Source organism: Alosa alosa, chromosome 21, assembly GCF_017589495.1.
Source record: "Alosa alosa isolate M-15738 ecotype Scorff River chromosome 21, AALO_Geno_1.1, whole genome shotgun sequence".
Taxonomy (NCBI): Eukaryota; Metazoa; Chordata; class Actinopteri; order Clupeiformes; family Clupeidae; genus Alosa; species Alosa alosa.
In genome coordinates this window covers 25,442,816-25,456,381 of record NC_063209.1, presented here as the reverse complement: position 1 = coordinate 25,456,381, position 13,566 = coordinate 25,442,816, and the positions used below count along the sequence as shown (strand labels likewise).

Genomic DNA, 13,566 nt, shown 5'->3' with positions numbered 1-13,566 from the left:
ATCATTAATACAGAGACATGTCCATGACTTGTCCACGATTCCATCCGCCCATCCCGAACCGTCCATGTGCAGCTCAAGTTGTAGGGAAGGGAGACAAGAAAAAGCCACGTGTGTGTGTGTGTGTGTGTGTGTGTGTGTGTGATGCTTTTGGCTGCTACTACGCGGTGTGTGTAAGGTAGGTGTGTGTGCGCCAAGACCAGTGGGGTGTGTGTGTGTGTGCGCACTTACGTGTGTGTGTGTGTGTGTGTGTGTGTGTAGCGCAGGATAAAGATCCACCGCGTGTGTGCGCTGGTACGCCTGTGTGTGTGTGCCGCGATGAGTCCCAGGTCTTGAAGAGGATGACAGTGGTTCGTGGTGATGTGGTGCAGGCATGTGTGTGTGTGTGTGTGTGTGTGTGTGTGTGTGTGTGTGTGTGTGTGTGTGCGAGTGTATATGTGTGTGTGTGTGTGTAGAGGAATACACTGGGTCCTGCAGCCAAGATAAAACAGAATACACAACACATAGCCAAGGCTGAGCCTGACACAGAGTGAACATCCCTGAATGAGAAGGCGCATCACATTAATTATGTAAGGCGCTATGGGTGCGAGCGTTAGTGTAGCGTAGCGCGCCGCGCCGCACACTGGGACAGGAAGTCTGGAGACGTTAGCGTTAGTATTCCTCCTCAGTCTTTGGGGCCCCAGCTGTTGAAGGAAGACACATTGATTTGTGGAGCTCAAGTTGCAGTGTGTCCAGGTGGGGTTTTTTTTTGTCAGTCTTTGGGCAGACAGGCATTGGTTTCATTGCGGCAGAATGCCACAAGCGTCTTGGAAAAACACAGTGGGGAAACACACACACACACACACACAGTGTTAAGTTATCACAATACGAGTGTTGTAGAGGTATCTAATGGATGTGACAGGTATATGTGTAGAGTACCAGGCTGTTATTATGACAAAGATGCAACGTAAAACACAAAGAGCACAAGCACAGCTACTGTCTGTAGTAGGGACGCTGCAGCAATACAGCGTCTATTCTCTCTAATTAGCTATCAGAAATACAACCCTGCAGTTTTTTGCTGTTTACAAATATTTGTTTTCAACTAAAGACTGCACAGGGAAGGATGCCATATTACGGCGAGATTTCAGGCAGCTAGCTGACAGGCAAAAATAAAAACAAGTCCTACATGAAGCAAGCTTGCATATCTATTTTTTGCCATCGCTGCCCTGACAAATACTTCAATTCTTTGCGTTCCATCCCGTTTGGTCTTTTTTTTCACTTACAAAACAGCAAATAAATCCTTAATAGAGGCTTGCCACAGCTAACGCTGTTGCCCTGGAGATTTTAGTGGGGTTCAGTGACTTCAGCAATGTGCTTCTCACAGATCATTTCATCCTCTGCAGCCAATAAGTTTGCGTCCTCCAGCCAACCCACCCACCCCCACCTCCTCCACCACTGCCGATCCCCTCCACCCCCCACTCCCCACCCCAAAGCCCAGCTCGTCCCCTCACAGATGTAATTTACTGTCGGCGTTGTCCCTATCTCTCTCTCTCTCTCTCTCTCTCTCTCTCTCAGGCTCAAGGGTTTAGGAGCAAATTAGTGAGATAGCTCGGTCAAGCTTAAACACAGAAAATGCACTCAGTATTTGTTACAGTGTATTTAAAGATGTCCTCAACGAGGAATTCGTCAGGAAAGCAGGGGAGAAGGGGGAACAGAAATGGGATAAGAATGAAATAATAATGAAAAAACCCGCATGCAGTCACAGTACCCGGATGGGCTAGCGAGTGTCTGTGTGTGTGTGTGTGTGTGTGTGAGTGTGTGTGTGTGTGTGTGTGTGTGTGTGTGTGTGTGTGTGTGTGTGTGTGTGTGTGTGTGTGTGTGCGTGCTAATGCATGCGGCCGCTGTTGTCGTGGCCCTTTGTGAGTCAGGTTAATTTGAGGTCCGCCATTCCAAAGCTACTTGGAGGGTTGTTGCGGCGCGGCCATGACAGCAGCTCCTTCTGTGCTCTGCTCTCCGCTCTCTAATGAGAGACTCTGCTCTGCTCTGCTCTGCCTCTCCTCAGACCCATGAAGGACACAGCACTAAATCCTGTTTATCTTTTCTCTTCCCATTCCCCTCGTTTTCCCTGTCTTCCTCTCCGTACTCCATGTGTCTTTTCCTCGTAAAGGCTTCATTGTCTCCGAGGTTGGTCTGACCCCTGCGGGATTGCCCTTTTTGCTCAAGCACTGGGCAAGCCGGAGACCATAGGGTTTTTTTTTTTTTGGAGAACTCTGCTCCTGTTGGACTAGCTGGCTAGCATGCTGTGCTGTGCTGTATTATGGTTATGTTATGTTATGCAGAGCCTTCTTAGGAAGAGCCCAGTCTCTCTCCATGGTCCAGTACCCTCAAGGTTTCAGTGAAGTGTGACAGTGCTTTGACAGTGCTTTGCTTTTGAGTGGATGCACTACAGGCCTGGTTGTTTCCACCATTGACCGCTAGCCTACTGATTGCTGATGACTATTGACAGATCACTGATTATCTCAGGATGGTTACCTCTGGGCTGTTGTCTAAATGGTCCATTAAAATGGGACTATTGTTATATGCTACAATATTGGTTGTGTTGCTAATGTCCCAGAAGCGTTATGCTGCAAACAAGTGTGTTGTTTTTACTCGGCTGGCAAGTCATGATGGAGTGTGAAGAGGTGTCGTGCTGAGAAATAGAATTAGTAGCAGGGCTTTGGAGAGCCGCCACCCGCCACACACACACACACACACACACACACACACACACACACACACACACACACACACACACACATCAGCACATCATCATCAACTGCAAGCCACGCTCATTACCAGAGCATCAAGCCATCCACTGGTCTGCACATCTTCCCTTTGAAAAAAAAGCCCACAGTGCTCTCTCTCTCTACTATGACAAAGTGATTTATAAAACAGCATCGGCAAGGCGTCCCCCTCTCTCTCTCCCCTCTCTGTGCTGTTACACAGCTGTTAAACAGATGCTGTTTGTACCAATTTAAAAGCCACTGCATTGTTTGTCAACACCAGTTTAGGGATTCATTCTTTAGCCGGGCTCCTGCCGTGAGAAAGCATGCCGGAGCGAGGCTGCTAGGCAGCCAGGGCGGTAGCAGGAAGAAAGGGGGGGGGGTCGGGGGCGCGCATGTGGGGTGTTATAACATACGCCACACTTGGCATTGATTTACTATTCTCTTTTTAAAGTCATTCATAAAAGCAACGTCACTGAAAGAGGAGAAGAAAAATTAGGACGGCAGGTTGCTGGACCCCAAACTAACTTGGGTCAAGCCAGCTGAGCTTGCGCCGGGCGAGGAATCACCGTGGCGGGCAAGACCGGCGTGACTTTGATCTGTCAGACACACTCACCACCACTCGGCGAGACTAGATTGTGAATCACATCCTGATAAATTGACTGGTACTAATGCTAAGAAATGTGCCGGAGCTCCCCTGACTTGCCAACCATACGACAGCTCTTAACAAGACCATGCAATGAGAGTCATTTCCTCAATTATTAATATCAGGAGCACATGGAGGAGAGGTTGGGGATTAGGTGGGTGGGGTGTTGGGGTAGATGTAGGAGAACCGTCACCCAAAAAAGCGTTTTTTCTGTCTCCATGAAATGGATGTTTTGTTTTTTTCACTGAGAAAATAGTGAGTAAGAAAGACAGGTTTGAATGAATGAAAGACAACAAGGAAATGAGGGTTGCTGGAGGACAGAAATAAGATGTGGGGGAAGGATGGAAGGAAGGAAGAAAGGAGGAGACGAGGAGGAGGGGAGGAGGAGGAGGGGAGGAGGAGACGAGGAGGAGGGGAGACGGGCTGTTCCCTGCGCTGCATGCCGAGCGGTCGGCGGCGTGCCTCCACCAGGGTGCCCCTCCACTGTTTGTAAAAACAAGCCCATCACACTCCATCTTGCACTCCTGCGGGGACTCAGGGCTCCGGGCTGATTTATGGGGGAGCGGCCAGGGCTGGCCTGCCTGGGATGACAGCAGCGCTTGGGCTCTCCCTCGTGGGCAGCTTCGGGAGGGGGCTGGGGCTCGGTGCAGCCTGGAGGAGGGCACAGCTGGCGCTGCTGGCGCTGGTGCTTATAGGAGAGGCCATGGAGGCCGGCGTGTTGACCCGTTTGTCTGGACGTAAGTGGGGATAGAGAAAGACCGCGGAGGCCTTCTGAGGGGACCTTTAGGTGTTTCGTTTAATTTGCTCTGAAAGTCAGTCGACAGTGTTCATCATTCACCCCCCCCACCCCCACACACACACCCACACCTTTTTGAATTGTGATCTCAGTATACTGCAGAGTAGGTCTGAGAGAATAGCAAAAATACCATACGTGGGAAAGAAATCCAAAAATACAGCATCCTCCACAAGCAACATCCCTCCCTATCTAGACTGTGACTCGCTACCAAAAGCGAGTCTTTTCAGTGGCAGCGGCGCCCATCTCAGGAGACTGACCTCAGCCAATCTGTCTTTAAAAGGGTCAAAGGGATTAATGTTCTATCCAGTCCTCACTCATTGGCTGCTTGTTCCAGAGCATTCTCGTGCCCGGCGCTCAGAGAAAAGAGCCGAGCAGCGCGTTGACTGCACCGTCTGCCTCTCCCCTCTCCCCTCTCCTCACCCCTGTGTTCTCCTTCACAGAGCTTGACTCCAGATGTATCGTTTTATCAATTGGATTCACAGACCATTCGGTGGAGAGCTACCCCAAAAAAAGGAAAAAAAAAATAAACGAACACAAGACACCAGCCCACAAGCCAGAGACATAATAACAGCACTAATGTCGCTTGTGGCTGAACAAAAAACAAATGTTTGGGCTTCACTGCACAATTTATGTCTCGCATTCACCATTATGTTTATGAGGGTCTGCAACAGCGAGATATAATTAGAAAATGAGGTGATCCTTTTTTTCCTGAACAGTAGCCACCAATATGAGTGGAATTTATGCGTTAGCATGTGCTTCCTCTTATTTGAATGCATTTGCAACTGCCATGTATCATTTAATTGCTATCCAAGGTTCAGGTCAAAGTGTAAGCACCACTATGCATACAGGATAAACGCGTAGCTGCCCAATTTATGGATATGTTCTAGGTCTTGTGAAAGCCTGTTAAATCAGCCACGCTATGGTGCGACGGGGCGTTTGAGCACTCAGTCCAAGGACCCACATGAAAGACTCTTCCCAGCCTCTCTCTTAGAAAGCGAGCGAGCGAGCGCGCTCATATGCTAACCAACATAAGAGAACGGCGCACTCGCTCTACAGGATTACATCACCATGGTGAACCTGGAGTTTTGTCTTTGCATTTTTTTTTTTTTTTTTTCTGGAGGCAAAACATAGTCTGTTTTCCAAGCAGGAGCACATCAGCTGCCAAATGGGATGAGAGGGACTGGCAAACGCTCAAAGAGTTCTGGAATGGTCTCATCCCCCACCCCCTGTTCAAATGAAAAGCTATTCCTTTTTCACAATTGGGTGGGGGGATGGGTGGGGGTGGGGGTGGGGGTGGTTGTAGGTCCAGCCTTTTGCTGATTTGTTCCATTTAGACCAATTTAGGACAACAAACGAGATCTACAGGTGCGCATACGCAGCTGTGTAGCGCCTCAAGAGGTGAATGGAACGAGGATGTGTGGATGTCAGTGCCAGTTGTTTCTGAGATTGCCAGTTGTTCCCGCATTACTTCCTCTACGCCCACCTCCTCTCATTCTCCCCACAATAACCTTGACCCCTCCCTTTGCTTTAACCCTTAAAGGTGTAGGTTTTTGAACGTTCTAAGTTCCGCAACAATTGAAGGTTCTAAAATTCTATGTTGAATTCAATGAACCCAGATATTCTTTAGAACGTTAATTTCTCAACATTCCCGTCACACCGGTGTGACGGTACTCCTTTAAGGGTTAATTGTGCTGGAGAAGGATGCCTTACACTGGGTCTTTTCACACTAGTTGCACGTGAGCGGAAGTGGAGAACGACCTGAAACAGGTGAATACCTTTATCTCCATCCAGAGCAGAATGCTGTTTTATTCTAAGTAGCTACAAGAGTAGACCACACAGTGCTCTGTCAGGAGGATTCAGCGCCTTGCATTTGAAGTGGCAATATTTACTGTTCCTCAGCACCGCGGAAGCTACGCACAGGCTCGCATATCTGGGCATACATATTTAAAGCGCTCCCCAATGCCTCCTCAGTCTTTCATCCTCACAAATTCAGAATTAACCGCCCACCCCCATTCCCCCTCTGCATTTCCGATTTGTCAGCAGAAGCCAGGGACTGTAGGATGCTCCCCACATTCTTTTTACACCATTAAACTTTACTTCAGTTTCTGAATCTGGAGAGGGGGGGGGGGGGGTGTTGGGGAGAGAGCCATCATCACCACCTGCTGATGTAGTGCTGTGTAATTAATAGGTATTAAATCCAAGATAGGAAATCTTCCCACTGATAAAACTGCTCAGCGCTGTATTTTAAGTCTTTTCCCGGAACTGATTGGCAAGCTTATTTTCCTGATGACTTTCAGCAGTCACTCACAGCAGGGGAGCCATCACAAGACCCTAGTTTCTGGTTGGATCATTAGAGAAAAGGGGGGAAAAATAACATCAAATCCGCCGCAGTGAATGTCAGCCGTTGGGCTTTTTCCCCCACTTCCCCATGAAAAAGACAGGAAAAAGTTTTTTCTGTCCTTCTATATTTGGGGGGGTTGGCTTTCTTTTCTGTCTTTTTATTCATTTCAATGTGTTGTATAGTTGCTGGGGACCTTTGAGGCAAACATCTGTGAGCTGTGTGGATGGCGCATGGGCAGGAAGTAAGAGCCGTACCGTTGATGGCGTTCTGCTTTTCAGAACGATGCAATTTATGATAGAATAGCTCCCCGGGAGACCCTGAAAGAGAGGGGGGGGGGGGAGAAAAAAGCAGTGCATTCGTCTGTCCCTCTGTATGAAGGGAAATAGAGAGAGAAAGAGAGTGGGAGAGAGAGAGAGAGAGAGAAAGAGAGTGGGAGAGAGAAAGAGAGCTGGAGAGAGAGAGAGTTGTGTAAATGTCGATCTGTATTCAGACCATTCACGATGCTTGGAGAAAAAAATATGATTTGAATATGTTTAGGGCTGTATTACTTGGTGCCCAGGATGCAGCTTCATCCTCAACTGTAAGCGTGTGAATGTAGCCAGAGGGGTTGGGGAAGTGTGTGTATGTGTGTGTGTTTGGGGCAGGGGTCGTTTAATTTTTATATGGGAATTCTCTGAGAGCAAAACTGCACTATAGCAGGTGTGCTAGCCAGCCTCAGCCATGTTGTATAGGGACAATGGTAAGGCTCACTCTTGTTGCCATGGTGATTACATTGACTTTTGGTGATGAAAAGCCCTTTCAAGATGTGGACTTGTGAGTGCTCCGAGGACTGGTAATTACCGGCTAAATTTTAGCCACTTCAGCCACCACAGTCGATCCAGAGCTTTATTTTTCTATTTCATTTTTTAAAAATGTCCATTCTCACCGGTGAATGTGAAGGCGAATGTGCCATCAGCTATGTGTGTGTGTGTGTGTGTGTGTGTGTGTGTGTGTGTGTGTGTGTGTGTGTGTGTGTGTGTGAAGGTTTAATCCTTCCTTTCACCTATTCACATACCATGCGTATGCTTACACAAAACCCCACATTGAGAGCCCACAGGTAAAGGCTTAGCCACATCTCTCCAAGCTGAAGAATCCCATGATGTGAAATTGATGTCTGCCAAGCACAGCCTGTCGCCTCCCAATGCTGCTGCTGCTGCTGCCACTGCCTCCTCATGGCTGTGAACACAGCGCTCACACCCCCACATCTGCCATAGCAGAGCTAAAATAGCCTCACCCCCAAACACAACCCACCCACCCCCCACCGCATCAACTTCAGCCGCCCATCCGTCAATCTCCCCCGATCACGCTTTAAAGAAGACAGCTCTGGCAGGGCTGCCGCTGGAATTCGTCTCCAATCTTTAAATATTGATCGGGAGCCCAAAGCTGAGGTGCCCTCTCCAAGTTCAGGGAGGGAAAAGGGGTGAAAAACAGATAATTAGTGATTTTAATTGGCCAATCTGTCAGGCTTGGGGATGCTGGTTGCTAGATGCGAGGCTCGAAACGGGTGGAAGTGGTCAATGGAAGTCCTCGTCACCGTCTTGTCGGATGACCTTCGACGTCTATCACTCGACACTGCATCACAGACCTGTCCGCAGGATCAGATGGAATGTTCTATCCTTAGAAAGCTCTTTGCATACAGCATAGGCCGCAATGGTGAACATGCATCTTTTTTTGTTTTTTTGTGCTCTCAAATAATGTCTAATGAAAGGCACCCCCTCAGCTGTGTGTGCTTGCATATCTGTACAATATGCTGGAATGAAGTGCCATGTGCTTTTTTCAAGTGAGCTCTGCCCTTAGAGAGGCGAAGCCAAACGCTGTTTGTTGATATTTGGGGAAGCATTTGTGCACCCAGAGCACACTTGGTGAGTGATCTGTCCAGATGGCCAATAATGAAATATGTATGGATTCAAAAGTGCTGGCTTGAAAGAGCAACTCTGGCTGACAGGCAGGAATGAAAAAACATATATATATATATATATATATATATATATATATATATATAAGTGAAAAAAAAATCCTTTTGAAAAATTAAAGTGCAAAAAAAAACAAAAAATCGATGATGAGTCTAGTCATCTTGAGCAAAAGGGAAAGGGAATGTCTTAATTGTCTTAAAACGGACTTTCCGCCAAAAACAACAAAGCATTTCATGCCAATAATACAGGCTCAGACATATTTTTTTTTCTCCGCACCAAAGCTTTAAAATATCATTACATATTTATAGCAGTCCGATTCTGACGAAGCCGCCGACAACACAAGGGCCTCTCTCGTGTCCCTGCCTACCGCTTTAGCTGACTGCTCTGTTTAAACTAGCCCTTCATCTCAGTTTGCCCATAAAACCCAAGTATGCATGAGCTTCAAATGGACAGTCCCCCTCTTTTAAATTGCTATTACAGAAGTGTTTCCAACCAGTGCCTCCGCAAGAAGTCAAAGAAATAAGTCTAAAGAAGGCAGACAGGGCGATGGGGAGGTAGGAGCACTGCACATGAAAGTAAAAAATGCACTTTGCGTGTGTGTGGGTGATGATGGGGTGTGGTGTGTGAGGGATAAAGCAGGGCTGTTCATGTTGCCACAGACTTTGGCTCTTTTACCCCCGCGTACAGCACTGACATGTACTTGGGAGATGAAAGTGGCGTAACAAACCATAGTGAAACCCATGAAAGAAGAGCGCAAATGAGCCTAAGCTGAGGAATCGCGCCAGTTTAAAAAGGCAAATTTAACAGCTCTCCCTCCTCCTTCTTCTGCTCCCCATCTGTCTGTCTCTCTCTCTCTCTCTCTCTCTCTCTTTTTTTCTCTTTCTCTTTCTCTCTCTCGATCTGCAGATCCCTCTGAAGGGTTCCACTGCCAGGACGAATGCCGCATCCTCGGACACTCGGACCGTTGCTGGATGCCCAGGGTGCCCATCCCGGCCCGCGTCAAGTCCCCGGAGCACGGCCGCAACGTCATCGCCATCGAGGCGCCCACCATGGAGGTGCCCCACTACGAGACCTGCGGCACGGCCAAAAGGACTTTTGCCACCTTCGGGAAGGACGGCTCGGACGACGCCGAGCGCGGCGAGCTGAAGGGCAAGCGCGGGGTGGTCGGCGAGCTGACGCCGCAACAGTTCTGCAGCCCCAAGGCCAACGGCGGCTGCGTGGCGGGCGGCGCCCCCGTACGTGAGGCCGGTAACGGCCGCGAGGCGGTCAGCCCCATCACGTCCCCCGTGCGCCTCAAGAGCCCCGTGGCCAAGGCGCAGCCTCAGTCGCAGCCGCTGTCCAACTACGGCACGCTGAAGTGCCGCGACGCCGAGCGCATCGCCAACCACAGCCTGCTGCGGCAGCCCGAGGGCAAGGACAGCGAGCCGGCCGTCCGGGAGATCAACACTCTCCTGCAGGACGGCCGAGACAAGGAGTCCCCCGGCAGCAAGCGCCTCAAGGACATCGTGCTCTAACCCTGCGGAGCTTCTGCTGCCCCAGCTGACCTCCTTACAGCACCTTCTCCTCCTCCTCCACCTCCTCCACCTCCACCAACTGCTCCTCCTACACGGATAGCGCTCCTCTCTCCCCTGCCGCTACTGCTGCTGTCGTCGTCACTGCTGCCACACACACACAAACACACACACACACACACACACACACACACACACATACACACACACACACACACAAGCGCACTTCTGTGTGTGTATATGAGTGAGTAAATGTGTGTGTGTGAAACAGAGACAGCCTGTGTTCAGGAGCGTGCGTGTGTTTGTTTGTGTGTGTGTGTGTATGTGTGTGTGTGGTGCACACACAGAAGAGAGAGTACATGGAGGAAAAGGAATCAGATGTGGAGGTATCCAGGAGGACACATGTCTGCAACAAAGCCATCTCTATAGCAGCAATGCAGATGTACCAGGTCCGCGAGAAAGAAGGACCTAGAGGGAGAAAGAGAGAGAGAAGGAGAGAGAGAGAGAACTGACAATGGGAGGGTTCGCACAGTTGAACGTGTGCGTGAGTGCTTCAAGGGCCGTCGTTGTGGCTTCCTAGTAATGGCAGTAGTTACTTGTGGGGTTTGTTTTGTGTTATTTTTTTTTATCACAGTTTGGTGGTGAACAGATAGAGGGCTTATCGTGTACTGTGTAACATGTTCCATGCCCTTTGCTTACTTCTATATCCACCACTGGAAGTGACTCTGCGAGGACTTGTGTGTGTGGATACTGTTTTTTGACTGCTTTGAGCACAGTCATGCCTTTTAAAGACTTGGAAGTATTACTTTCTGATAATGCCTTTTTGGTACGCAGTTATGCTTTCGGCTGCCAAACTCACTCTTCTTTGCTTCTTGTTCTGCTGAGCTCTGTGTTGGGACCCTACAGCTGGGGACTTTTGAGGGTGGGGCCGGACACTTGCTGGATTTTGACCCCCCTCAGTGCCGAAACACGGACACCTTTCCGCTCAGCTCCACTATACACTCCTTGATGGGAAAAAAAAAAAAAAAAAAAAAAAAAAACGCTCCCCTTGCCTATCTCATTTCATTTCTTCCCCTCTGACTTCCTCATTTGTCTGATAAGACAACCTCTCCTTTTCCCTAAAGACATTCCAGTATCAGTAACTGAGGTCTTTACAGTATTTGTTTTATATCACTGATGGAGCAAAATGGACTTCCAGTATATCAGCTGCCCGAATTCCCTTGGAGGACTGAAATAGGAAGGCGGATCCCTCCTCCAACCTTAACGAAGAAATATACATATATAAATATATATAAATATAGAACAAAAAAGACATCGGACTCATTGTTTTTGAATTCTCCTGTGCCCATTCTTGATTGTAGCCAGTGGAGCGCAGTTTGCTAGAACCGTGTGCTCCGGTCTTGTACTTTTTTGGAATTTTGACTATGGGGCTAGGATAGAAGGGGTCGTCACTATGTCTTGCTATGTGGAACTCTGTATAGGGTTTACTCTTATCATTTTTAATAACCTGTTGTTATGTGACAATCCCTTTAATGTTTTGTTGCAAGAGTTTAAAAAAATAAACATTGGTGTTCAACTAAAGCTAAAGTAGCGTTTGTTACACAAACACAAAAGGAAAAAATATATATGCCAAAATATATTTTATAAATAATTTAAAATGTATAATGAGAATATTTAATGCTGTGTAGTTATTTTATCAGTAAGTTATACTTGAAATTAATTGGCGTTTTCTTTTTTTCCTTTGTTATTTTTTGGGCTTTTTATTGACTATGATTTTTCAATTGAACTTGGATTTTTGTTTACTGTGTTTCCCCTGGCAACTGTTGATTGCAGTCTACCTTGTTGTAAAGAGTTTCTTATTGGTCAGTTCTTGTGCCATCAAGTTTCTGTGTGGGCAAAATAGAAAAAAAAGACAAAAAAAAGCAATTTCAGCACCAACAGTAGTGTGTCAGTTCAATGAGCTTAGAGTGAGATAGCAAAAGAAACCAAAAAAAAATGTGGCAAAACTGAATCCTTACAGCAGGTTGTTGTTTAATCTTATAATTTAAGAAATACGAAGGGTAAAGCTTGCTCTTGTTCAAGATAGCGAAGCGGTTCCATCATTATCCGGCCGACTGTTCTTAGGGGGTTTTCACCATGAGTTCCTCGTCTTCTAGCTCGTTCTTATGGGAGGAAGCCAGGTGTGTAAGTGATGACTTGTGATGCAGATTTGCTTCGCTTTTAGCCCCCCCTCACTGAACGCATTTTCATAAAACAGCTGATCGAATGTTGTAAACACCAAGACGAAGTGGGTTATCACAACACTGGCATGGGACGAGGTGGAATCGAGACTGTGAGAGTTGACCTGAAAGCCTTTTAAGAACCATGTTGCAAAAATCAGTTCCCCACTCATGGGTTTCTTGGTTGTTTTGCAATATCCGTTATTTTTATTTTTTTATTTTAAAATAATGTGGAAACAACAAATGGCAAAACAAGGATTAAAATGCATACATTTGAAATAGGTTGTGTAGCTGAATGTTTTTTGCTGGTCTCACCAACAGCTTCTGGCAACATGAAAATCGGAATAATCACTGAATGTATACAGCAGCTTATTAAACTATTAAATGTTCTCCACTTTGCCTCCTTGTGTTTGTGAGTGTGCCCTGCTACTCATCACACCCTTTAATATGCCATCAAATGCTTCCTAATAAAATATATCCACATTGACAAGTGGGTGAGAAGAGAGGAAGTCTGCATTGTTGTAAATTAATGAGCATGGCCCAAGCTCGGCATATTGCAATTATCCATTTTAAATGATCTTTTGTCTTGCCATAATTCATTAAAATCTATAATGTGATCTGAATATCTGCCGAAAACCCCCCGTCCTTTGAAATAGCGCAATAAAGTGCGTGGCAGTGACTATATCTGTTCTGATAGAGAGCAAATGAACAGACTCTCGACAGTAGGTCTCTCAGCTGTCATTAGAATTCCAGGCAGGATCTGCCGGCTCCAGCCACATTGGAATGCTGGGACACAGGTTTAGATCCACTGGCTGACTAACTCCATGAGTAAAGACAGCTTGGGAGAAAAGAGACAGCGTAAGCCACAAAGAAGGGGTTTATTTTGCCAAAGCTGTGTCTTCACTGTGGGGTAATTGTTAAAAGGATAGAGACTCTGCTTTTAATGAGTAGGGATATAATATCTGTGTAATTGCTAAATATTGTGTTTCATGACCTTCTGCACACTAAGAAATGGGATGCCCAAAATAAGTCAAAAATAGATATGTGTGATCAATCAGGTGGTAAGGTGACCCAAAGTCCAGGGAGAATACAAAGAGAATCTTAAACATCTGGCCATGATTGATGTCTTGATTTGCGACTTGGCTTGCTTGATTGATTGGGTGGTCATGTCTGCTGGTTGCCTTTTGATCCTCAAAGCTGCAAAGTCGGTTAAAGACTGGAATGGGCTTCGATCAAAAGGAGGGCAAAAACAAAACAGAAAAAGAACCCACACACACAGCACACAGCACACACACACACACACACACACACACACACACACACACATACACACACACACACACACACAAACACACCTCCAACC

General features: G+C 47.1%; 1 protein-coding gene across 4 annotated transcripts in view; it reads left to right on the top strand.

The window, feature by feature from the left end:
- pcdh19 (protocadherin 19) overlaps positions 1-12,593 on the top strand; it is a 63,798-nt gene extending 51,205 nt beyond the window's left edge. For all 4 annotated transcript variants that reach the window (XM_048231162.1, XM_048231160.1, XM_048231161.1 and 1 more), the window contains exon 5: positions 9,380-12,593. In XM_048231162.1, the coding sequence (XP_048087119.1) occupies positions 9,380-9,987 (608 nt within the window). In that variant the 3' untranslated portion in view covers positions 9,988-12,593. The remainder of the gene's footprint in view (positions 1-9,379) is intronic.
- The last annotated feature ends 973 nt before the right edge of the window (positions 12,594-13,566 follow it).